The sequence below is a fragment of the Haliaeetus albicilla genome, chromosome 1 (assembly GCF_947461875.1).
Source record: "Haliaeetus albicilla chromosome 1, bHalAlb1.1, whole genome shotgun sequence".
NCBI lineage: Eukaryota > Metazoa > Chordata > Aves > Accipitriformes > Accipitridae > Haliaeetus > Haliaeetus albicilla.
The window spans coordinates 66,599,275-66,626,561 of record NC_091483.1 but is presented as its reverse complement, the minus strand read 5'-3'; the positions used below and the strand labels follow the sequence as shown (position 1 = coordinate 66,626,561).

General features: G+C 37.8%; 1 protein-coding gene across 12 annotated transcripts in view; it reads right to left on the bottom strand.

The window, feature by feature from the left end:
- KCNIP4 (potassium voltage-gated channel interacting protein 4) overlaps positions 1 to 27,287 on the bottom strand; it is a 460,075-nt gene that overhangs the window by 34,079 nt on the left and 398,709 nt on the right. For 10 of the 12 annotated variants that reach the window (XM_069792719.1, XM_069792748.1, XM_069792676.1 and 7 more), the window contains one exon: positions 19,971 to 20,095. In XM_069792719.1, coding sequence (XP_069648820.1) covers positions 19,971 to 20,095 — 125 coding nt within the window. Of the gene's footprint in view, positions 1 to 19,970; positions 20,096 to 25,240; positions 25,343 to 27,287 lie in introns of all 12 variants that reach the window. The other 2 variants (XM_069792668.1, XM_069792653.1) reach the window with 1 other exon arrangement.

Below are 27,287 nucleotides of genomic sequence, written 5' to 3'. Positions count from 1 at the left end.
CGTGAAAAGGGGCTTGGTGGTATTGCTGGAGTTCAGATCACAGTATTGGCCAATGCAGGAGAAACACCAAAAGCAGGGAAAAAAACCTGCAGCCGCTAATAAAAGTGAAATTATTTTAGCGAGACTTCAAAGTAGATGATATAAACAAAATGAGGTTTCTGAGGGAAAAAAAGTTTTGATGTCATTAAAGGAAAAGCAAATGCAGTCTGAAAAATATCTCAAAAGATATGCTTAAAAGAGCCATGCACTAGACTGGGAAGCAGCCTCAAAAAACTAATTCAGAGAAACCCTCTCTCTTGAAATATTTGAAATGTGGCCGAATAAAGCACTAGAAATTAAGACTGGAAAAACTAACCTGGGAATAGTTAGATAGTTCAAAAGATCTTTTTCTTTTCTCATTAATACAGATTTTTAAAAATGCCAGACAAACATATCTATGCTCCTTTTTTTCTTTTCCTTTGCTCTAAATACTTCTAGAAGAAGAAATAACAGAAGAAAATGTGGGAAGAGGAGAGCAGCTGTTTTCCTGCCAAAGTTAGATTCCCCTCCCAAGAGGGCAATGCATTCTCAGAGACTGAACTATAAGCAGAGTACTGTCCATTAGGTGTTGGTAAAATTTCAAGGGGTTGTTTCTCCTATGAATTATAAGAAAAAAACCCCATGTCTTTGTAATCTATTATAGAGAGTCATTTCTCTGAACAGCTTCTTTGAACTGGCGTCTTCTGGACTGCTGCATTGTCAGTATTTGGGCTCCCACTTTTTAACACCTCTTTTTGAAGCTAGGTGAATGACAGAAACATTTAGCTTCCTTTGTATAGATTTGTCATTCAACACATCAAGACATCAAATGGGAGCTCTGAGGAAGTTTTTAGGAAATCAGAGCATGTATGAGATAATTGCAATGACTCCAGAAGAGATGATACCTACTTTGGCTCTTTTGATCAGGCAGTTACATTATTCCCCCACCTCTGTGTTCCTCTTGAGCTTTGCTGTTTGCCTACTATAAAAGCCAGTTTGTCAAAGGACTGGGAGGATGACTGGCAGGACAGTGTCTCAAACTCCTCATAAAGGATGACAATTGGCTTTATTCTATCTTTATACCTATCATTTTGGGGTCTGGCCAGGCCTACGATATAATAGCACAAGTCCAGACCTTACCTGCCTTTCTTCTGAAAAGCTGTTGAAGGAGCTGCTGCTAATTACCAAGAATGTGGAGAGATGGGAAGATAAGCAGAGGCAGGCTGCAGTGGAAGAGATGGGGAAAAGAAAGTTTTGAACACGTGTGCATTGGATGCCTGGTCATCATCAGCAGTGGCAACTAAAAGGGCTCAAAGGAAAAGTATTTGTTCTGGTGGTCTGTGCAGATGAAACCATAAAAGTGAGGCTTCATAACATCATAGCATCTCACATTAAAAACATAAACCACACTCAGTATAAATAAGAAAGTGTCATTTCTTTCCCTCTGCTAGACAGGGGAGCTCCCTCCAGTTTTACAGCCTTATATGCTGGCTTAGTAGCCAGGTTACCAGCTACTCTAGCCAACAAACAGAACTGCCGCCTTCTTCATGCTACTTACCCATTAATAGAATAGCAGTTAATTTTCTTGGAGAGAGAAGACAATTCTTCAAACAACTCAAACATGAATTTTTTACTCAAATCAATTTTCATATTCCCTTAAGTAATCGAAAACTTTTGCTAACTTTCCTAACATTTTAAAATTATATTCTGTATTTATTTTAATTAATTAATTATTGATGCTGTACTGATAAACAAAGAACTTTCAAGCTTATGTAGATCTGGGTATACCAGAGAAACCAGAAATGGACTAAATCAGGGTTTTTTTTCTCTGTTTGAGCATAATTCATGCTCCATAATTACGCTATGTCTATTTAAAGTAGAACACATACAAAGTATAGGACAAAGTGTACTTAAAACATAGTTATAGCTAAAAGAATTTAATATAATTTTTGTCCAAAAAAAGCTTCCTGGAGTAAAAAGAAGATTAATTAGTATATTAGTGAAGCTTTTCTTACTTTGTAGGAGAGTTGAGAGTCCCAGTACATTAATATGTGTAAGACACATGAAGATACTCAGAGAGTAGGGATTTTAAAAGCTCAAAATACAAGGTGGTGTGGGTTTTTTAAATTTTTATTTATTACACTGCTTGAAATTACTCTTATGAAAAATTTAATTTTAAGGCCAGCATTAATATTCTTTTCATCTGTGGGATATTATCCCCACTATGTACAACAATATACGTTATATATATGAATGAGTATGCTTATAATGACCTATTTCTAGCTTGATGGATTTTCACTCATTTTCTCTAATGAATAACCTATGTTCAATTCAATTACATTGAAAACTGCTGGTGTTTTTAATTTCAATTATGATTTCTACTTTTTGTGTTATCAGGAAAGGGACAGCTATTAATGTAACCTCCTGTATCGAAACTGAATTAGTTCTTGGGGTTTTTTTTTCTGATTTGGTTTCTCATCTTAGTTTTCTCAGGAGTAGGCTATAAAAAAAAGCTTTCACAGCACCTTTTCTTTATTGAAACAGTTCTTGGTTTACATTTTTAAAAATAATTTCTGTGCATTCATAAAGAAAGATGTTGTAACCAAACAGTGATGAATGATGAAATAAGTTGACCAAAGGTATAACTCAGATCAGACTTATTTGATGACTTCAAGAGGGCCAAAATTTCCTCCTAAACCATCTTGCTATTCGTTTCAATTATTGCAGAATTAAGCCTTATAGAACGCAGGAGGCATCCCCAAATGGAGTGCACTAATTACTGGGTCTAAAGGGACATCCTTCCTTTCGATCTTTCCTCCCTGATCTACAGTACAGTAGAATTACTTCAGCCAAAGGCTCATAGGGCAACATCTCAGGTTGTTGCATTATTATTTCTGTCACAGAAGCTGTTGACTCATTTTATAGCTCAGTGGCAACAGTCTACATTTCTAGGAACATCGTGGAAGTCAGTGGATTTGATAGCATCAGTCTCCATTGACATCCATTGGTGAAATACATCTAAAAACTCCCTTCAAGCCTTGTCTCATCACGTAAAAGACAAAACTTCTTGCTTCTATTTAGCCATGTATAGAAGAGTTACAACAATACTGCCCAACGGCACAGCAAAGATGTGCAAGATTTTGAGCCTCCCACTGGAAGATAGTCTAATGAACAAAAGCCTTTTCCCAGCCCCTACTTGCTATGGCAGTTTCAGAAGAAAACAAGCAGAAATAAAGGAATTGGCTCACATCCAGCATGTGTGGCTTCATACAGTAAATAACAATCAACACTTTGGCTGCTTCCATGATGCAGCAGGCGAGATGCCAGAAACGCTTTTAATCAGCAACGTTCTTTGCTTAGCAATGCCCGCTAACTAGTGTAATTTTTATTTTCCTATTATTAGCACTGGCAGTAAAACAACAGTAAACAACATGACTAAAGATTTGAACTTAAAAGCTCACCCCAAAGCTTGAAACACCAAACTTTATGGGTGAGTCCTTGGCATCTGAAAGGTAATTACTGTTTCTGCCCTTACTTGTCACTACAGGAGGGCATTTTACAATCTGGACTTCACAAATAGGCAGGAGCTATAATCAAACTAAACGTAGCAGAACCCATACTTCAGATACTGAGCGGTGCAGTTTGCTGTAAATACTTTGGCAAAGACAAGGTATTCTGCTTCTTGGGAGAAGCTGTATTTAGTTAAGCATTTCTTCTGCAACTTGCCTTTCAGACGTTCCCATGTGAGTGCTTTTGATCGAGTCCCTTCAAATTGACTGAAATCCTAGGTGAGAGGAGGAGGAATAGCTCCTTGCTGGCAAGTGCTAGTTGCTCAGGTGCACTCCCGTAGACCCGCTCAAGTGATTCAACTTGAGCAAAACGAAGGACATCACCAGTCCCTAACAGCAATATTTGAGTATAGGTCAATTCCCTACTTCAAAACCATGGAGGCCTTTATTTTGTTTTTCTTACACAAGGGAGTTAGAATTCAGAAGCTCGGTTGGTGTTTTTGTTCTCCCTAGAATCTCCTTGTACCTTTAAAGAGTGGATGGTTCACTGAGGAGGAAACTGTACCAACAACCTTCTGCTAAAGGTTAGCAGACTTGCACCATCATGATTACTAATATTTTATAGCTATATGTCATGGTTTAACTCCAGCCGGTAACTAAGCACCACGCAGCCACTCACCCACTCCCCCCAACCCAGTGGGATGGGAGAGAATCGGGGAAAAAAAGTAAAACTCGTGGGTTGAGATAAGAATAGCTTAATAGAATAGAAAGGAAGAAAATAAGAATGATTAATAATAACAATAATGAAATTACAATAATAATAACAGGATTGGAATATACAAAACAAGTGGTAAACAATGCAATTGCTCACCACTCACCGACCGATGCCCAGTTAGTTCCCGAGCAGTGATTGCCCCCCTCAGGCCAACTCCCCCCAGTTTATATACTAGACGTGACGTCCCATGGTATGGAATACCCCGTTGGCCAGTTTGGGTCAGGTGCCCTGGCTGTGTCCCCTCCCAACTTCTTGTGTTCTTCCACCTTTCTTGCTGGCTGGGCATGAGAAGCTGAAAAATCCTTGACTTTAAACATTACTTAGCAACAACTGAAAATGTCAGTGTGTTATCAACATTCTGCTCATACTGAACCCAAAGCATAACACTATACCAGCTACTAGAAAGAAAATTAACTCTGTCCCAGCTGAACCCAGGTCACCATATCTGAAAATGAGAAAGCCTGAATTTAGCACAAGGTATTTATGAAGCAACCTCAGTGTCAGGGGTGAAAAAAAAGAACTATATTCTATCTAAAATGCTCATCTGATTTTTTTGTGTTTGTCAGTCAACTGGATGCTGATCCTAAGTACTGACACCAAATCAAATTTTCATTTTAATCATGAAGTAAGAACACTGCGAGTTTTGCATTCCTGGGACACACGTTTGCATGAAAAACACTCAGTTTTAAAGCGTGTCCTAACTCATGTTATTTCAGTATTTTTCAGAGCAGTGGTTCTTTGTTTCTTTCAAAGATGTGCAATGGTAAAGGCAGACAGATCAATATTTGGTTAGTGCTAACTACAATGAAAAGCACCGAGGAATTTCAGCTCCTACAGAATCCTGTCAGCTCACAGAAACGGCAAAGAACATAAAAGTCAACAGTGAGCAAGTCAGAAACTGGAAATCAAACATTGTACTAATTATTTATATTTTATGTAGTAATGCATTTATCCTTTAACAAATGTTTTTGCTTTCCCCACTACTAACAACACTTTCTTTGAGCAGGGCCCCAGCCCTGCAAACATAAGAACAAAAGCGCTTACCTGCATAAATATTTATAAAACTGAGCCTGACGCTAGCATAAGTAGGACCTGATTCACCAAGTACAGTGGTGAAAATCAGAGGCAATTGAAGCAATGACGTATATGAAGCTGCTGTGAGTGAGAGCGCAATGCGGTTCATGGGAAGAAATGTTTCTTCCCAGTTCACGGAGTGAGGCCAATGTGCCTCATCTTGGAGGCTCTCTGGCATTCAATGTCTGTCACAGGCTCCCCTCCCTGTGTACCAAAACCTCGCTGTCACATCTGCGCTCGTCCAGCCTGCCAGCCCACCACACCAACATCTCCTTTCTTCTGTTGCCCAAAGGGCTCCCCAGACCACTGGTCCACAATATGGAGAAGATACTTCACCGCTAGAGCTCTACTGTTTATGGTGATCATGGAAGGGCCAGAGTGGGCTTCGTGGCAATACTTTGGGCCATAAATCTAAATGCCTTTGAGAAGCAGGAATGAACAGTTCCATAAGACAGGGGAGGATGTACCATTGCTATTTACAAATGAGATATTGTTTCTATAATTCAGTAAAAGATGTGAGAAAAGCATCAGAACAGAATTTGAAGTTTAGTCAGGAAGATGAACTGATAACATTTTTTAGCACAGCAAAAAATCTAAATAAACTGCATAAATCTCCTTTAGACTGCTCTGAAGCTTTCCTTGTCTCATATGTGGATACTCAATACATTGCCTTTAGCAGCATATCTAAAATTTGTAGCATAAGTCAAATCGTTGGAATGGAATACTGAGATAAACCTAAATAAATGGTGATGGGTATTTGCTGGCATATTTTTTGTGAAAACATGAACAGCATAGAGAAACAAAAAAGAAACAGAAGACATTTCCCAGTTAAAATGGAGAACAAGAAGGGAAAAAGATAACTAGAGAATCAGACACATCTGAAAAAGAGTTATCTATCATACAGGGTATGCCTAAGAAAGATTTCATTTCTCATAGTTATATCATTCCTTATGGAGATTCATTGAGGTTGAAATTGCTGGGCACAAAAACATCTTGCAAAGCCTGCTAAGTTTATGGCACATAAAATTTGTCTTTGTTCCATAACTGCAGCTTCTGACAACAGAATAAGAAAATAAGGCTGTTATAACTTGGGCTCCATTACAGGGGATGGTACTACATCTCTTGTTCAGTGAAGCAGATGCTATATGACTTATTTATTTTCAACACTAGTGGAAGTGGATTTTTTGCAAATCAGATTCAGTGTGGTTATTTGATCAAGTCTGAGGGATGATGTGAGACCCAAATCTGGAGAATTATACTAGAGATAAGAAACAGAAAAGATAATTGAACCCTGTGCATAAGCTTCTAGCCTGTTCATGGACTCTTTAGTGTTGAGACAGTTACATTAATAGAAAAGGGATCCTAATTAGGTCTTCATTGGGAAATGAAGCAGAAAACTTCTTAGAGTGCCCTGAGATTTCCCAAAAGATGCTGCTCCCAGGAACTCTGAATGCAGAAGGCAACGACCAAATGGAGAAAGGCATTTTGTTTGCAGAGCAAAACTTGAGACCTCCAGTTTCAGGTCCTCTGTTGAACAACTGAGAGCTCTGAAGAGGCCCTGCATGCTCCCAGCTGAATGGTGGGAATACCTTGATTGGGATGCATACTCTTTCATGGCTTATTAATGTAGGAGAAAAGAAAAAATATTCTGAAGAAACCAGAAAAAGGATCAGATTTTTCCAGCACAGGGCAACAGGGACAGGTACTTGCTTATCTACTGGTAAAAAAATAATAATTAGAATACATTTTGGTATTGCCTCATGGGAATATCTTCCTCTGAGACTGGACTGGAAGATTTTAGAGCCAATTACCATGAAATTACAGCTGTCTGACAGACTGAAGGAATGTGTGGTTCTTTTCATCACAGTTAATGTGGTGGGGGACAAATCAGCTGAACTAAACTCTAATTGCCACGTTTCTATCCAGAGCTCAAGAATCCTTGAGAAGCCATTCTTATAGTGAAAAACACATGAAGAGGGTCAAAAAAATCTTCATGACATTTGGGCATGTTCCATTAAAATCAATGAAGTCCTGCAGCTGACTTTAACAGACACACGATTTTTAGCCTAGAAGAATAACAATATAAATTCAGGAGCTAAATGTTACAAGTATCCAAAATTGGTGAATCTGTAGTGGTAGTTAAAAACTGATAAACAAATTTTCCATTACTCTCTGGTGTCAAGTTGAATCTAATTTTGCATCTGCTTTCACATTCAAGTTCTCTGTTGTTCTATGTTGTGTCACTCTTCTTTCTCATCTTGCTCTGGAGGAAGGTAACAAATATTGCCTGTTTTAAAACTTTGTTAATAGTAATGACTCACCCATTGTACTGTGATTTTTACTGGGGACTCATTATTCAGAACATGGAGAAACACTGACAAAGAGCTTATGCCCTAAAAACTTAGAAAAGAGGTGAAAAAAGAATGTGAGATGAATTGGGTTGTTCAGCAGGACAATATGGCAGTTAGTTATTGAACCTGGATTTCCTGCCTATTAATCCAAATTTGGTAGCCTGTACAATACGCTTCCTGTGCACCTAGATCCAGCGCTTAGCGCTGACATTTTTAATCACAAGCACAATCATGTGTCTGTTGCCCTGATGCCTATAATTGGTGGTAGATAGCATGCCAGAGACAAATAGTGCTATATGCAGCTACTGGGGGTTTACTTGTAAAAATTATTCTTGACACTTCTTTTTGTGAGGCCACAGTGAAGCCGGTCACAGTGTCAGAGATGCGTAAATGGAACAAGTAAATAATTGTTAGAAATACCACGTAAAGTGCTTCCCAGATCAGTGTTTTCTGAGGCATGAGGTTACTGTCGTTTCCCCTTGACTGATATGGAGCTTAGTCATCGAGGGGTAAACGGTCCGACTCAAATACACTGCTCACAGAACACACATTTCACTCATAACGCTGAGGAATTCAGCATTCATTTTTCTCTCCTGTAAGGATGAACTTTGCTATCTTTAGCTCCTGGGAAAGTTCAGTTTCCCACAGCCACCAGCCCCCCTACTGCTGCTCCCCACTTAGTTCCCAGAGCATGTTGGAGGAGGCTTTGATCAAAGGCTGAGAAGCAATCTCTCAGATAGCCAGGGACACTCTAAAAGGTTTTGGCTGTCAGACCAGAGACATTAAATTAGGCAGTTGTCAATGTGGAGCCTGTGCAGGCAGTGAAGCACTGGTATAATACTCTCTTGCAACCCAGAAGGCTTTTTAGTGTGATAGTTAAGGCTTTTAAAGGTGTATGGCAGTTAATAAGCCAGCCAGAGAGCCAAAAGGCTAGAGTCTTTAGACTCCTAGTTTCATGCTGTGTTTACTGAATCATGCTGTCTTCTGAGTTATTGGCTCCTATTTCTTCTGTTATGCTCACTGTATCTAAGGTCCTTTAAGTATATTTCACAATGGAATTGATTGGGTTGAATAAAGTCCCTTACTTGAAAGTTAACATGAGAATCATTCACATAATCGGAGTGAAGAGCAACTGCACAAATGTCCAGCTGATCTAAAGAATATGGGCTCTGTTAGATACTGGATTTTGGACTTTCACTCAAAGGTAAGCGCAGGTTGGCCCAAGGCTTGTAATAAACATCCGTGACACTGAAAGACTTGACCTTGATGCTTTGTCACTTGTGATTTGCTGCTTTATTTGCAGATTTGCCAGTGTTTATTTTTAGCACATATCTAGATCTAAAGCTATTTTTAATCAGAAATTAGTTTTGTTGAAATCAAGAAAGGACTTTTGATGGTTTCACTGCTTTCTGACAAAACCTAGACATGGCTGATTTTGTTTAAATTGATCAGGAATTTAAACAAGAAAAAATTATAAAGATCCAAAATTACTTGGAAATTCCTGGGATCCAGAACAGATCCCTGAGTCTAGCAAAAATAAGATTTTGCCTTTAAAGTTTTGAAGTAATCAGGACCCAAATTGAACTGCACCATCCAGAAGTATCACCAGAAGATGTATTTATTCCCTCTTCTCTCATTTTGCAGGCTTAAGATGCCCACCTGAAAATATGTGTGTCCACTTTGTGTCCCTGAATTGCAGTGTAACAGGGAGACAACTTAGTACAGGATTTAATATGGAATTATTCACCTCATGAAGAAAAGTGCACAGGTGGGAGAAAGGAGAATAAGAGGTGTCTAAAGGTCACTAAATTTTTAAATGACAACATCATCAGTGGTGCATTGCACCAAATTTTACTTCTGCAATGTTAGTGATTACCCAGAAACCAAAATCCAACAATTTCACATAACTCAAGTACCAAGATTTGTAATGCTTAGTCCAGATGCAGCAAAAAAGTAACTGCAGTGAGCTGTAGCCAAAGATGGTCTTTTGCTGCTCATATTCTAGTACATAAACATTTATATTCCTCAGATATCACATACTGATGCACGTGAAAGCTCTGTGGTAGAAAACAGCTCTACCAGCAGATGAGTTACACTGAGCAGCTGGCTGGCAGGGCAGAAGGTATGTACCGTGCATCAAGTGTCAGCCTGGCATGACTGATGGCACGCCTCACCACGAGCCCCACGGAGAGCACACCGGAGCACAGGACACGGTGCTGCCAGCTCCAGACAGGAGGGACTGACAAGCACACAGAGCAATGCAATTCCACCAAAATATAATACTGACTTTTTTAGGGTAAAGAAGAACTTCAGAGGTATTTGGTGCTCTGCACTATTATTGATGCTGGGTGGTTAAAGTCACGCTCTTTTTATATACTGCTTAATTAGCCACTTAGCATATACATTTTTCAGAGATAATTCAGAAATAAGCAATCACTATTGTGAAGGCAGTCCTTGGTATGCTAGATGACAGTTCTTCCCTAGTGAACACGACATGAAGTATCTCCATGAACAGCAGTAAGTCATGAGATGAACAGAAGTGTTGGGACTGAGTTCATTATTAATTTTTAAAAAGAAGATTTCAATCTCTGCCAGCAGCTGTGAGACTAATTGAAACGAGTATCTCTGCTGAATGCATTAAGGTCTGTAAATTTGTGACAACTGACAACTATACGCTAGGTCTGTCAAACTGTACCTCCAAATTATTTTTACTCTTATATTTGAAAAGGTTCAGGTTTCTTGACTCACTCCTGAAGGAAATACATAATGAATATAAGCATTATTTATTGCTCAGTTTGTTAAAAGATTTTCACATAGCCTTGTTTGAAATATGGAAAAGTTCTCTCTAAGTCCCTAGTAAATGAATGCCAGTGCTTTTGAAACATAATAACAAAATTCTGCCTTGGCAAGGTTGTTGTTTTTTTTTTAAAGTTTTTCTTCAGTGATCTAAAATTGAGAAAACAATTGATCTGAAGCACAACTGGTAAATAATAACTCTATTTTAAAAAATGGAGGTTTGAGCTATAGGCATTACACGTGTGTTCGGAAACTCTCCCTAGATAGAAAAAGATGATTTACAGAAATCTGTTGACAGCAGACATGATATCCAGCTTCTAGGTTTACTTGCTTGGAGTTTCATTATGCAGTTGTCTATTGTTTAGTTTATTAAGGCTAAGCAAGTCACAGGAGTCTTCTAACACGGGGAGATGTTAATTTCCAGTTTGAATTATTACTATCTGATTTTCTAGTAAGATTCAGAAATTCCTTTATTTTTTTCTATTTTATTGGTGTTGCTACGCTACAAATTTAACAGGTTTATATGCATGAAGCACAACCTGTTCAGGTGTCATCACTGAGTCTATTTGAAAAGACAAGTTGTTCGTGCTTCTTTGTATATACATCCTTTTCGTGTCCACAACACTGCTGTTCAGACACTGTTTGTGCAGAGGGTTCAGCCCCTCTGTAAAAACTTTCAGTACAACGGGCATGTTTCATGCACTGTTACCCAGTAGAGCAACCCATCCCCTATTTGATATTCAGAGTCACAGAGGGAGGGATATAGGTCAAATGGTTTTAGTGTTGTTTCATGTTAACCAGGAGAACTAGGTGGGAACATTTAACTGACCTATATTTTTCTTCCAGGTTCCCTTCTGTTTGGTCAGAAAGAACGTCTGCATCTGGAAAGATCCTGTTCTTGCTAAGATAACATACTGTGTAACCCAAGGACTTCTACAGACAGTCGTCACATCTTGAGGGAAAAGCAACTGCACTGACTGCTAGTGAAATCTTCCTTGCTGTCCTAGGACTCAGGGTAGGGGAGGTATGGTGGGGGGGGGGTGAAAAGCATATTTAAGCTCTAAGCTACCTCATCTGCAAGAACAAGCTTTGGAGGACAGATGTGAGGGGCAAAATACTCTTGGCACAAGTGCCATTGTCACTCGTGCTCAGTTTTGGGTTTTTTTCTCTCTGCTGGTCTGTATTAATCTTGAATCTGCCTTTATTCATTACAATACAAACACAGGGATTCAGCATAGAACTGAATGGGTCACAATGAACTGAAGACATCCTATTGATTCTGTGAGATGGGGGACACTGATGACGCAGAGATAGCTCGTCCAAGCTAAAGTGTTATTTCTCGTAGTGTGAAACCTTCTGTTTCATAATACATGGTGTTCCAGAGATATAACTAAGAGGATTATGTTGTCTTTGCCCCTTGTCATGCCTTAGAACAGGTGGGAAAAGTTAAGTAAGGAAGCAAGCAAAATGGAATGGACTTTCAATATCTCTGTTTGGATCATCACAGAGATATTCAAACTCTCTGCATCACCCACTTTTTTAATTTCTTTTATAGTCAAATGCCTACGTCCCTTGTCAGCTTTCAGTGTCTCACAAATATAATGCAAGAAGACACGTTTTCCATTTGTACTAAATAAATTCAAATCGAGACATTGATTATCTTAGAAACTACATTTAAAAGACAGAGGTGAAAGACAGAACCATACATCTCTATTAGTCATAGATCAGAGGCTGCGCAAACAGAATAGCCGTAAAGGTAAAAGTCATCCATGCGTAGGAAACTGAGATACATTTCTCATACCTCCTTTCTTACCAAGTAAGTTCCAATTACAATGAGCAAAACAAATGTATTTAGTGTTCCTAGAATATCATGCATACAAATATGTAAGAAAAGTTAAACCAGTCTGAAAACTTTAACTTCAGTACCCTCAAAATTACATTGAGATGTTTCAGGTTTTGCACAAGATAGTGCATATACTGCAAAATGCACAGTATATACCTACCTTCATCTTCATCACTAAACAAAAAATCGTAGGAGTAGAGAAATTACTTATATAGTGAAAATTATTTTAATTCAGTGCACCAACTCAATTTTCCTCTCCTAAGTCCCAATTACTTTTATTCAATTTATAATTTTTCTTTCACTTTTTAAAACTCATTACATGGGAAAATGCTCTGACTACCAGGCTGTTATACCAAATGTGGATAAAGCTACCTTGTTCTTTCAGGCACCTGTTCTCAGCAGATCACTGTAGCTCATGAAGGTGCCTAATATTTAGACCCACAGGCTTTGGAGAGGGATATAAATTCAGAAAAATATTTGTACTTGGTGTTTTACATTAGCCAGCCTGAGCGGCTTCCTTGCCATCCCGAAGGCTTGCAGTTTGTAGGCTCTATCTCTGAATAAACTGACTTAATGAGAGCTGGTGCTAAACTTAAGTTTTCTACATCATACCACTGGGTCTAGCACAGATAATTTTAGAGAGCTTTTAATACGGAATACGAGCACTTATCATATGAGGTCTAGAACTGGTGTTTGAAGATCAGCATCAAAACTTTAAATTTGACTTCCTTGTCAGCTAATGTTAATGACATAAGATTCTGTGTCTCTCTGATCCCAAATTCTTTTTTAATGTCAGAGTGCCAACATTACCTAGATACAAAGCCATACTGAACATCAACCTGGTTTCCATGATAAATATTTATGCAGATTTTATTTATTTCTTGAGATTTTTTACAGCTACGAATGTGAAAATTCACACTGTAAGTATACTGAGGTTTTGAGGGGATTGGGCTGCTGTGCACAATACAGAAACACCAATTAGTTTCAAACCATTAGCTAATCCTGTATATTAAATTACTTATCTAATCTGAATTGAGGGCAGTTCAGATCACAAACTGATGGAACTGTTAACTAGAGGAGACCTCTGGAGGTAATCTAGTCCAATTTATCAAAAATATCCTATGAATATTCTTATAGTTGGGCATGTAGGTATACCTTAGACAGATAAACCCACGTGACATGAACCATATGTTTTTATTTCCTACCTATTAGATTGGAAATACAGTCAAATAGATAAAACAAGCACTTTCTCCTCAGTTATCTTTTTCTGTAAGAGACTAACAGAAGAACAAACAAAAGGGAAGGAACTTTCCAGAAAAGAACAATGAGAATAGTTGTATTTTATCATGCAAAACTTGAATGCTCTAGACAATCAATAAATGAGCTTTATAACCTGTAAAATGAGCTTTCATTAAACTTTCTGTGAGACTCACAAATGCAACATACAGTAATACAATGCTTCCATCAAACCATAATTGAAATGGAAAAATTTGTGTATAAATTAGCATATTTTGAGTTATGCACAAACAATTCTTACATGGATGGGTAGTGTGATGGGGGAACCTATCTTTGAGCTGCAATATTATCAATTATTATCTTACTGTCATTGCCTCACTTGCTGACAGCAATAGAGAAGAAAGGTATCTTAGAAATGTTACTTTCCCAATAAATGTCACAAGTATGGAGCTGCATATTTAAAGCTACAGTATGTATCCAGGGATATTTTTATGCATGCATGACTTCAATTTACAGTTTCTCCGATATACAGCTGGGTAAGATCAATATTCATCAAAAATCCTTTCACTTTTCTGGGAAAGTCTAGTAGTTTCCCAACACAGAGTTTGACAGAGTTTTTGATGAGAATAATCAACCAAAATTAAAAGATTATTAACGTTTAAGTTTAGCACAGGAGTGTCTTTAGTGCAGCAAAAGCATTATCTAAGTATTTTTAAAATGGAAATGTGCCATAGCTCAGGGACATTTTTAAAACTGTGAGAGACCTATCAATGGACAAAAGAGAAAGAAAGACCACATGTTGAGTGCATGCTTGATAGTCTGTGCAATTTATTGTGAAGTACCACTTGTACTAGGCCTGCCACAGAGCTGTCGGCTTGAAAGGTTAATGACTGCAGCAATCACAATTTCAATTTACAAGAAACGGGATGACAGGAAGCCAAATACAAAATAGAGAGGTCTGACTGTGATGGCAGCTGAACAACAATTCATTGACAAGAGCTCAGGAACACTGTAAAACCAGAATGCTGGGGACAACCTTTTGAGCCTGGGGAGGGCTTAGGACTTCCGTTAAGCTCATTTCTGAAGGATAGTACAGAAGCTTTAAAACAGCTAAATCAGCAAATATAGGCATAAGTTTTCCCTTGGTGCTTTTCCTTGTAATAATTGTTAGGTCATCTAAAGGTGCTTATCCCACCTCCTTATGTTTGCTTTAGTGTACCTCCTCTTGTATTTTAAATGTTGACCTTGCCTACTACCAAAACAGCCATTGCCAAGATAGGCATTTCAGTACTCTTTGGGCCCTTCCTGCAGTTATCCTCTACTTCTTGCTTCCTAGAGCATCAGCTATACTACAGTGTGATCTGAGGCTCTCTGAAGTTTTCAGGTGTGTACATACACACAGAGATGCCTATCTGAGAGTCTCTGCTCCTTCTGCTTGAATTACTTTTTGCTGGATTTGGCGTGTAATTAGCCTACACTGGAAAATCAAGTTCATGAAAATATCTTGAAAGGTTTACCTTTTCATTTTTGTATAAGTAAAAACCACATAATAAATCAAACTTTGTAATCACCAGCACTACAGAAATACAGGAGTACTTGTGCTTTCTCATCTGAATTCAGTCACAACTATATGCAAGTAATTTGTAGTCATAAATAATAAAAAACTGGACATAAGTTGTGAGAAGTTCTGGTCATCTCTATCTCAGAACAGACATCCTAGAACTAGACAGGATTCAGGGGAATCTTCAGGCTAGAGTGAGATTATATAGACAAAAACTCTTCAGTTAGGAAAAGAAAGGACTAAGTAGGAAATGTGTTAGAGGTGTGTAACACAGTGAATATCTTAGAGAAGTAGTGGTAATGTTTACTCATTTTCTCATAGCAGAAATACTATAGACACCTTAATAAAATAAAAGGCAGCAGGTTTGACACAGAAATTAATTATTTTTCACAGAAGGCATAAATAGGTATGGAGCTAATTTCCCACAGGATGCTGTAGATGTCAAAATACCCTCATAGGTTCAAAAAGCAATTACCACAGTTTATGGAAGAGACTTTGGCCAAAGTATGTAAAACACAAAGATGCAGTTACAACTTTCAGTGACAGAACAGTATGTTAGGGGAATTATCACTCTATATTCCCCTTATTCTTAAGGTCTTCCCCTTATCTGGCCACTCTTGAAAACAGGATACTGAGGTAAAGGGACTGAGTATCGCTTTTCTTCTGTTTCATTAAGTGTTTTTTCATTATTATGTCTGGGACCTATTTCTTCCTGCCATGCTTGCATAAAGACAGAGGGAAAAATGTGCGTACTAGAAAGGCTGTTGAAAATATACAGAAAAAAATTCCACTTCACTTATTCATTACTTTCTGACACACCTAAAGCATTATTATACTATAGAGATATCAAAGTTCTTCAGAAAGAAATGTCAGTTTTGAACTTATATCTACTATCACCATAGTAGGTATGAAGTCTTGTCCTTTCTAAAGCTTAAAGTTTTGTGTTCATTAAGGTTATTAATACTTGCGCTATTACAGATATTTATCTTCTGGTAGTATTACAGTTTAACTATTGAAAATCTCCCTTTTTTTTTTTAGGCTTTATATAAGGATAGAGTTGCTGTCTGTTCCTTCTGTGAAGAGATAGGCAACCTGTAGATTTATAGATGGGAAAATGCTGCCCGAAACCAACATTCACTCCTAGACTAGCATGCAGTAACTAGTTTAACTGATATGGTTGAACTAGCTTAACTACTGCAAGTTGATTCCAAAAATCAAGTGATCACATAGCAATGGTTATTCTATAGTTCATTGGTGAAACAAATACAGCAAAAATCCATATATAGGGCATAATTCTGTTGAATTCACCAGAGCATATATAGTGACTATGACAGCTGACTATTGCCTTTAGGACCACAGTCTGCACTACAGCTCTTTTGAACTGCTGCCAGCGCACAGGGCAATGCTGATGCTACTGTGCTGCGGGATGTTGTAAATTTAGTCTAACAGGAGCATAATGTCAGCAGAGCTACAGCAACTTAAATTCATGCCTTAACATATCTTGCTTCCTATAGTTAAATTGTTGAAGAGATAGTAAGACAGGCGAACATCATGTGAAAAGCATAAAGCACAGAGGTAGGATCTGCACAAGTTTTGATGGTGTCATATTAAAGATGTGTGCCTGTGTGTTTCATTAAATATTTTCAGTGGAGTTTCCTTCCTAGTGGAAAGATTAAACAGAATATGCCAGAATCACAGAATGGTTGAGGTTGGCAGGGACCTCTGGAGGTCATCTGGTCCCACAACCCCACTCAAGGCAGGCCACCTAGAGCAGGTTGCCCAGGACCATGTCCAGACAGCTGTTGGATATCTCCAAGGATGGAGACTCCACAGCCCCCCTGGTCAACCTGTGCCAGTGTTTGGTCACCCTCACAGTAAAGAAGTGTTTCCTGCTGTTCAGAGGGAACCTTCTGTGTTCCAGTTTGTGCCCACTGCCTCTGGTCCTGTCACTGGGCACCACTGAAAAGAGCCTGTCTCTGTGTTCTTTACACCCTCCCTTCAGGTACTGATATACACAGTAACATACACGTTGATGAAATCCCCCTTGAGCCTTCTCTTCTCCAGGCTGATCAGTTCCAGCTCTCTCAGCCTTCCCTCATAGAAGAGACGCTCCAGTCCCCTTAGTCATCTTTGTGACCCTTCATTGGACTCCCTCCCCTATGTCCGTGTCCCTCCTGTACCACGGAGCCCAGAACTGGACCCAGCGCTCCAGGTGTGCCCTCACCTGTGCTGAGCAGAGGGGAAGGATCACCTCGCTCGACCTGCTGGCAATACTTTGCCTAATGCAGCCCAGGATACCGCTTGCCACCTTTGTCGCAGAGCACGTTGCTGCTCATGTTCAACTTGGTGTCCACCAGGACTCCCCAGGTCCTTTTCTGCAAACCTGCTGTCCAGCTGGGTGGCTCCCAATATATATATATATAGGCGCATGAAGCACACAGGCAGGATAGTGTTAAGCCGGATCAGAAAGAAGGGGAGCGAGAAGGGAGGTGGCCTGTGGCAGACAGAAGTGGAGGACTGAGCACTGTCAGGGGGAGATCAGCTAAGCACAGACCATGGGAGGCACTTTAATGCCATCCTGTATCAGTACCCACCAACGCCGCTCAAACTGTATTTGGTAAAAGGTAGAGATGTGACAGGAAAGATGAACTAATCCACATAGGCAAGCCACTCATAGAGCTGCAGAGCATTTTGCAGTAGAAACTGATAAATATGAGAAACAAAACAAAGCCCAACTCAACTGAAAGTTTTGAAATCCTTCATTTCTGAAGTCTAATGCTTGGGCTAAAGACTACTGCTTTAAATTGATTTACTTTTATAACAGTCACCAGCCCTAGGCATGTTTTACAGCATTTTTGAAAGTAACTGTTAATTTTGCAATTATATTAAACACAAAAACCCTCAAGTTCATGCTCATTAGCTCTAAACATTCGAAGATATTTATACACGCATGTCTTGAATTGTACTTGCATATAGTGATAAGGAAATGAAACACCTGAATAAAGATCTATTACCATGTATTACCATCGACGCTCCTTTGATGTAAGTAGAACTTACATCTTAGAACACAAAAGCATATGAAGAGCTGGAATTCCTCTTTTCAAAAAACGGTAAAACAGTAATCAATTAAAATACTTCCTTATAACCTATTCTCTTTTTCCATACCTCATTTTATGCAGAAAATTACCAATGTCCTTAATTTCTGAGAGTCTAAAAATAATTATTCTTAGAGAAAAAGACAGGCTTATTTTATACACTATACTTTGTACCTTTTTGCCTTAGATAATTAGGGACGTTAGTTCATGATTTGCAATACCTAGGGAATACTGGCATTAGCAGGGGAATGTTCTCTGGTACCCTGAGGAAATGAAAAGCTTTTAAGAGCAATCACTTTTAATCACTAACATGCCAACATTATATGCCTTCTGGAACTGAGGATGATATATAGAAAGGACACATTAAGTGACTCTGTATTTTACCTGCATTGTAGGCTTTTGATAAAAATGTAGTTTTAAAATATCCATTTGCATGGCTTGCTTTTATTACAAAATACATGATATCTAAGAATTCTGTAAGATTTACACTTCTTCTTGTACAAGCTATTGAAAATATTCTCTCTGATTCCGTAGTTGAGCTTCATTGTGCTTTTAGCTTTATTATACTTTGTTACACAATTTCACTCGAGTGGTAAATGCCAAGGGCAAGAAGAAGGCCCTTTTGTAAGGGTGAAAGAAAAACTAAATCAAAAGGTGAAAAATGTAATTAAATTTGTCTTTACCTCCAGCTCAGCAGGAGACTTAGCATCTGCACAATTGCAGTACTCACAACTGAGTACATAGATTAACATTACACACTCATGATTTGGAAGCAATTGCTATTATTCAAGTTTTTTTTAATATGAAGTATTTTCAATCCAATGTTAATGGCATATAATATCCTATAGAACTGTTAATCACATGAAAGATAGTAGAATAAAACAGAGAGAAAAGGGCTATTTTTTTAAGAAAGCAGCTTTTTTCTTTTTTCTTTTTTTTTTTTGTACAGTATTAACAGAATCAGGGACAGGTCTTACTTTTGGTTTAGAGCCAGAATTTAATTATACTTAGTAAAATCTTTTTGTGTCTTATTTCTCTGCTGTACTAACCATGGATACCTTAGATGCCAGCACCAAGCCCAGCACCACAGGACAGCAAGTACACACTGGAAAAGGAGGCAGACTGCACTCATGCACTGGGGTCCTCAGTGGGGATCCCCGCCAACTAAAAACATTGGACCTGCCAATAGAACACATATATCAGCAAAAAAAGATCACAAATAATGACCCCCAGTAAAGGAATCTGACAAGTTTATATACTTGGCGAGCTAGGAAGGACTGAGGAAGTCATCTACTGCTGTCCACCTAACCAAAAATGCCTCTTGTGCCATTTATACCAATTACTTCTTGTGATAGCTAATGTGAACACAAAAATCAAAATCTTTCTTCTTACTGACCAAGTTCTTCAGGACTTATGTTCTCTCCCATTATTTCATCTTTAGACAAACAACTCCAACACAATTTTCAATCTGTCCTTCAACAAAGTCCTACTATATTAAGTTACAATTCCCTTCTGGATGTTTTCTAATTTGTCTGCATCTTTTGGTCTTTAAACAGCCCAATTGTTGCAGACTGATTGTTTCCTCACCTGACCAGACATGCTGTATTTAGCTACTGAATCCCATGAGCTTCATTGCCAGTCATTCTTATACTGCTGAGATTGCAGTGGCCTATCCTGTAAATGGATGATAAATTCAAAGAGGAAGTGCTTACGTTCTTGAAACCTCTATATAAGATCTGAAGTTCCTTCTTTGTGAATTTACTCTGTGCTTCCAGCAGTTCAAGAGCTTCAGGTCTGTGTCGTACTGTGGCCATTTCCATTTCATCTTCTACAGTGTCTGCAGAATATGAGAGACAGAGAAGCAAAGCTCAACAAGAAATATAGGATGTAGAAATATCTAACTCTTGCAGAAAAAAAAGAAAGTTAAATGACATTCTTTTAAAGAACAGCTTTTGCAGCTTTAAAGACAAATAGCGTGTTCATTTTGAACTCCTACGGAAAGGGTATCTGTCTGCTTCAGTGGCTGCACAGAACATGGAACAGCAGTGATGATCCAGCAGTCTGGATATTATCACATCAGTACAAATAGCAAAAAACTGGAAAGCCAACATTCTGCAAAGGCATGCATGACACATTCAGAATGACTTTTCTGTTTCTATGACTCTCTGGGCAAAGAAAACAATTTTATGAAACTTTAGTGGCTCCAGAATACTGGAAATTTTCCCTTAGTTAATAGATGTGAATTCACTATTATCAGACGGGATTCTCGGTGTTCTCCTTTTACCATGAAGTTGTGCTTTGGAAAGTGTGTGAGATTGATGTTGCATATTCAACAGTACACCTTACTTTGAGTACTGTATACCAAACCCTTCAGGGCAATGCGATTATTCACGGTGAGCAGCCTAAGTGAGGAACATGAGTATTTTAGCGACCTCATCATTAGGTGAATAAGAATGTGGATATACACGTTCAAGGCTTACAGCTGAGTGCAGCCCTAAAAGAATGTGAGATAGCAAAGCATTTTTTTCCAGGTAGAGTTTTAAATGTAAAAGTTAAATAAAATAGCTAAAGAAACTTACAGTATGTATTTTTCATATGGGGTGCTAGCCATATACCTGATGAAAAATATGAATGTGTGCATCTGTTTTCAGGTACTCCCAGCATTATACATAGCTTATGTAGTACTCCAGACTAATTTAATCGAATCACTGCCTTATTCTGGTTTAAGATTTATACCAGCTATGGAAATGTGACTTGAGAGAAAAAAAACACGTATAACTGTCACTTCTACAATGCTGAAGTTATATATCTTATTTCATCAGAGTGTGGGACTCTGCATTCTTAAAAACCAGTTTTATTCATTTCAGTTTTCATAAGAGCACAATATTAGAATACTCCATTAAAACCATATTATGCTTACATCTTCACATATTTCTGTTCTGCTACAATGCAGTAATAATAACTTTCAGCTGCTTGTGAGAAATCTGGCATCAGAAGATATAGTTCAGCTAAACAAAAAATGAACAATCTTTAAATAGATATAATCAAAATATGTGAACTATTTGGATAAATCTTCACAAAATTGTAGGGTCTTGTCTTTTCTCCTGTCAAAGAAAGGTTGCTGTTGGCACTTATCTCAGGAAGATGATCTCAGTGTCACCCGTAGTCTTATCTCAGAAAGTCCACTGTGTGTTGGCTTGTGGACAAGCTATAACAAGTTTCTCTTTCATTTTTCTTTATAGGTTATCTCAGATGACTCATAGACCACTACCATCTTTGTGAAAACTTCCAATCTAAATGCTATTGACAAAAAACCCAACTGACACAACTTTACATTGGATATTTGATAATAGTTTTAAAGGGCCAGTATCTGAACTCACAGGATTATAAGAACATTTCAGTTCTCTTCTTACAAAAGAGTTTCTGACATGCTGAGGTGCAAAGGGGGAGTCTTGAAAATCCTGCCCTTATAGATGAAACTGGAATAAAGCTGGTCCAGATTTAAGAAGCTGTCTTCCAAATCTAGGGAAGGGGTAGCAAAGTTCTTGAGTCTCATTTTAATTCTGCATAAGAACATCCAGGGCTTATTTTGCAGGTTTTTTAAAGCCTTTCCATCATGTTTTAAGACATTTATCTTTCATATTCTTTATATAGTCATTAAAGTCCCTATAACAATGTCATGCTGTAGATATGCAGCTGAATGGTTTTTTGTCAACTGCAAGTCAACACTAGGTTCTTATACTAAATTGTCAAAAGAGTCAATGTGAGAATAGATATTTTTGAAAAGTCACTTGTGCTTTATATGCCAGGAGTTATATTGGATTTAAATGGGCTATTGTTCAGACAGAAAGGGACTTAACTGGAAATGAGCTCTCTAAGCATCTATTTGTGAAACATCTGGCTGCCTAGAGAGACATCCACAAGCTGTTCTAGAAGCTAAATTAATACACATAATAAATGTGAGGCTAGAGATAAAGGCCAGACAATGTTATGCTGAGCACAGTGTTTGGTATATCCTTAGTAATAAACATTATTACTGTGTTTTAATTATTTGGTGAGAATATAGAAGACTGCAGTATAGTGATGTCTTTCTGTTAATGAAAAGTTTCAATATAACAATCTTTTCACACTCTATTTCTGTAGTCTTTTATAGATATAAATAATCCAAAAATAAGATCACCATAAACTTCCTTCTAACGTGCTGATTAAAATACTATAGCATTTGTGAGTCGCAGATTTTTAATTTTTTTCTTCGCACTTATGGTTACCATTATCCAGGCTGGAAAAAAAATCTATACTTTTACAAATGTGTGAAAATATTTCTAAACCTTAATTATTTCTATGGCGTTAATGAAAAATCAGTTGTTTCAGTTCTCCAGTTTCTTGAGCCTAAGAAAGTTAAGTGTTCTTTTTTTTTCCATAAAAGGCTAACATATGTCAACTGAAAAACAGAAACATCTTCATATTTACTCATTAATATATTAAACAAAATATTTTTTTGGATTTCATTAATAAGTAGCTTTCTTCCAGGTAAATAGTAAAGACAGTTTTTGATGTATTTGCCACAGGAGTTATGCTTTGAACCTTTCATTGTTCATTAAAGAACAAAATGGTAAAAGCAATGCAAAAAGCAGACATACTGTTCAAGTAATGGCAGTTGGAGAAACATGTCCAAAGTTAGGGCTCAGCTGATATCTGTAAAAGTTATGCACATGCATCTGCCTGCACAAACCCCAAATTATAGCTCCCCTATCTATTTAATAACTGCATGCACACACGCTTTTATTTTCCAAAACCATTCTGGAGTCTAGTCCTATCTCTAGCACATGCATTTAAAATTTAGCTGAGGAAGGATGGATTTAAGTTTAGGCTTGCTAGGCTAAAGTACACAAATAAGAAAAAGCATTCTTTGACATGCTTTGTTGAATGGGAATGGTGAAATAAGATTTTGTTTATTAAGGTAACCTTTTTCTGCATATATTGATAGAATTAAAGTACAGAAATGCAAATTAAGGCTAAGTATATTTCAACAAATTACTTGTTTTAAAAATATTCCCCTTAACATTTCTAAGGCATTCACATTATGTGGTTGTTATTGTAGGTAGCACTGGCTTCGTTCCTAGCACATTACAATGTTGCTTCTTTCGTGCTAGCATAAATCAATGTCAAAATGGGATATTACTAATATGTGTCTACAATGATATTCTTATTTAATATAATGTTTTCATTTAATATAACATTCTTACTATAGCATTTCATTATTGACGAGAGTACAGAGAAGAATGCTGAATGCATCTTTTTTCACTACTTGGTTCTCAAATATGAAATATTTAATGCAAGTTTTATTTTGACTTCTTTTCTGGTTTATAAAACACCTTCTGCATGAAAACACAAGTTTTGCATGGTCAAGGTTATTAAGACTGACTCTAAATATTTTTTATTACTTGTGCAGACAAAAAGCTCCCACAGAAATGTGCAAGGGATAAGGATGTGTTGCTCTCCGACCAACTTCAAACAAACAGATCAAGCCTATCCCTTCTATTTTATTTCCTTTTTCTATTTTATGCCCCATCCCTGGAATTGTTGAAGGCCAGGTTGGATGGGGCTTTGAGCAACCTGGTCTAGTGGAAGGTGTCCCTGCCCATGGCAGGGGGATTGGAACTAGATGATCTTTAAAGGTCCCTTTCAACCAAAACTGTTCTGTGATTTTGTGATTCCATGGTTCTATGATTCCTTTTATAGGCTAAGGCCATATTACTCAGGCCACGTAGCTGAAAGCAGCTTCTACATAATGAATTACTAGCAGGTGTCATGACAGTAACTGACCTTTTTAAGCTACCTTATTTTCAAGTAAAACACATCAGCTGAAGCAACCATGAAAAAGTCACTGTGCATTCACATCTTTAGTGCTTTTCATCTTTGAGATCTCAAATAGTTAGAAAGGAAACCAAGTACCACAGTCTTCTCTATAGAGGAGCATATCAAAGACAGTGAAGCGGGGTAGCAAAAAGAAAGCCCAGATCCGTACCACTGAAGTCTAGGCACTTAACACGGGCCTGTGTTTGTAGCCACATTGCCTCAGGACACAAGGAACTGCTCTTGGAGGTATTTTACCTCAGACTGATTGATGTGCTTTATCAGAAGGGTATACAGGGACCGTCTGCTTGCAATTTTAGATGTTCAGGTTAGTGCTTAGAATTAAGCCAAATTAATCTAGACTGAATTGGGTCCCCAGGGGTATTTTAAAATCAGTTACAGAAGCCAATTTATATAGGAAGACATCAGTGTTATTACTATAATTTATCTCTATGTAGGTATATGTATATATATGTGTTTGTGTATATCTATGTATGGATCTCCCCTCCCTCTCTCCCCCTATTTTTATCTGTTAGCTACCCTGGAGAGACTTTATTTCCTCCCAGTATATCAAGACATCAAAGGTAGTGTCAGTGTGCTTTCTCCTTTATCTCTACATTCCCACTTTGTTTTCAATTTCATTTTTATTTTTCTTTCAGGCACATACTTTAAATCTCATTGCCTAAATAGTTTGATGTTACATAGCCAAAACCTGCAGAGCCAAGCCGTTCCTCCCAGACCAATACTGCTGATACTATCCTGTCTATTAGATAGCAAGCACACACAGACATGTGCACACACGTACACAAAAAGATACCGCTTTTCAAATACATTGAGAGCAGCTATTTAATTTAACCAGTGAATCACTTCTCAGGTAGCTTGTGGAGCATAAGTGCCAACCCAGCAGCTCCTATGCGGCAGACCCTGGCACTGGTATCTTGCCATCCTGCTCTGCCCAGACAAATCTGTTACCAGCCCACAAATCTGTTCGTCACTTCCTTTTAAACCTCAGTAGAGCATGCTGTTGCTTCAGTAGATACCTTGTCTCTCAAATGAGCAGTTAATGAAAGTATAACTTCTGATGCATGCAAACCTAAAACAAAATCAAATGAAAAATAAAACTTGCTTTGAGTAACAGGAGATGTCGTTTTGGCAGCCGAGCAGGGCAAGAGTTTCATAAGTCGCTCTTTAATGCTGCGTTTGGTACTGTTCTGAGCGTAGAGGAAACCTAAAAAATATATTATCAGGACTGTTAACATAGGCTTGAGAACAATTTCTGTACATGCTGCAGAGTTCATCATTATAGCAGAATCCTGACGGGAAAAGGCCAAACAGATGGCAACCATCCTGAATTGCAAAGGGCAACCAGAATTTTTGAAGAGGACAACAAAATTGTTTTGTCTTTGTATCTTTCCAAAAAAGGGGATTTTTCTGTACGTGTGCATCTCTTAAAAAGTTCTTATAACCCACGTAAGTTCTTGTAACCCACTTTAAAACATCTAACAGAGAAGTATCAGATTATGTATTTGAAACAACACAAGGTAAGAGTGTTTGTAAAATTTTAATGCTAAAATATTTTAAATACTTTTAAGTCTATTTGATTTCAAAGTTTAATATGGAAAACAAAACCAAACCCAAATAAAATCTCAAAGATATCTTTTGTTGTCCTTTCTGGCAGTCTTCTAGTTCCATGGCTGAGCTTTCCCATATAATTCATTCAGCAATAACCAACCTGGTACTTTTGCCTTTTCTGAACATTAAAATATCAACCATGATGTGTAGCCAGTCTCCCTTTTCTTTAATATTTGACATTCTACATATATATAAAAATAAGTATTATTTATATTTTCATCTTTAAATACTGACATGGCTGAATAGTTAATGTTCATGTGCCATAAAGCAGGTGAACAGCATTACACCCTTATTTACTGTGAAGGAAAGTGTCAGAGTAACTGTCTTTGAGGTCTAACTACCCATTTTATACAAAATGGTGATACAAGCAAGCATCTCCTGGGTGGATATTTGCTGCAAATGACAGGCTTAACATCCATACAACAGTTGAGTAAATGATTTATGTTCCTGAGAAAGGTAGAGCTCAGTTTGGACATTATGCAACTCCTGCACTTTTCATCATGACTGCGTGCACTCATACACAAAGGCTGCTCTGGGATGGCTCCCGCTACAACAGCAAGAATGCAAAACAGATGGGGCAAGAAATGAAAGACATGACTGACAGTTCCTATGCTAGCAGTACAGTCACTAGAATAATCCTGAGTTATCCCTGCTACTGCACTTGTGCTGAACACTGGTGTTAGTGACACAATGAAGAATAGTTTCCTCCCTGACACCAAACCAGAGTGGGAACCTCCCACTTGTAACACTAAATGGAGTTTGCAGGCAATCTTGAGAAAGTATGTACTTAAATCTGGGAACAGAAGGAGAAAGTGAGAAAGCTTTAAGGATATTAAACTTTGTAAATGAAAGAAAAAATATTTCTCAGTTTGTATATGAGTAAAACAATGAAGGAAATAGAATTAAAGAAATGGGGAAAACCAGGAAAGACTCAACCACAGCCTTAAAAAAAATCAACCAACTATTACCAGGCAAATTCTGCCTCTGTGAGAACAGCAGCTCTGGTGAATGGACAAAACAATCCAGTTTCAGCACAAGGTCAGATGGACCTAAATGACCATCTCTGGAAATGTCAAAAGCTTTTAATACAAATAATAAGAATGAATACACTTATTATCTCTAGCACTTAACCATCAGCTCAACTCGGAAACACTGTGCAAATAAATGCATAAAATAAAAGACAATCTGTGATCTGATGGGAGTCTCAAACTCCATATTTTTGAGCACAAAACCTGAGCCTTTAAATGGATACCTTGTGGTGTCAGCTGGCAGTGTCTGCAGTATCACACTATGCCTGTACTGTAAATATCTGAACACAAAGGAAATTTGTTTACCTTAAAGTTTTTTTTCTGCATTAGGAATTCCTCTAGCATAGATGTGATCTAGAAATATTTACTTCTAGCTTGTTAATTTGAGTTAAGGTTTGCAAAGGTTTACTGTCTATGTATTACTTACATAATTACATAGGTCCACAACCTATGTAGTTACTGAAGATGTATACAGTGCTTTGCAAAACCGAAAGGGACATATTCTTTCCAAAT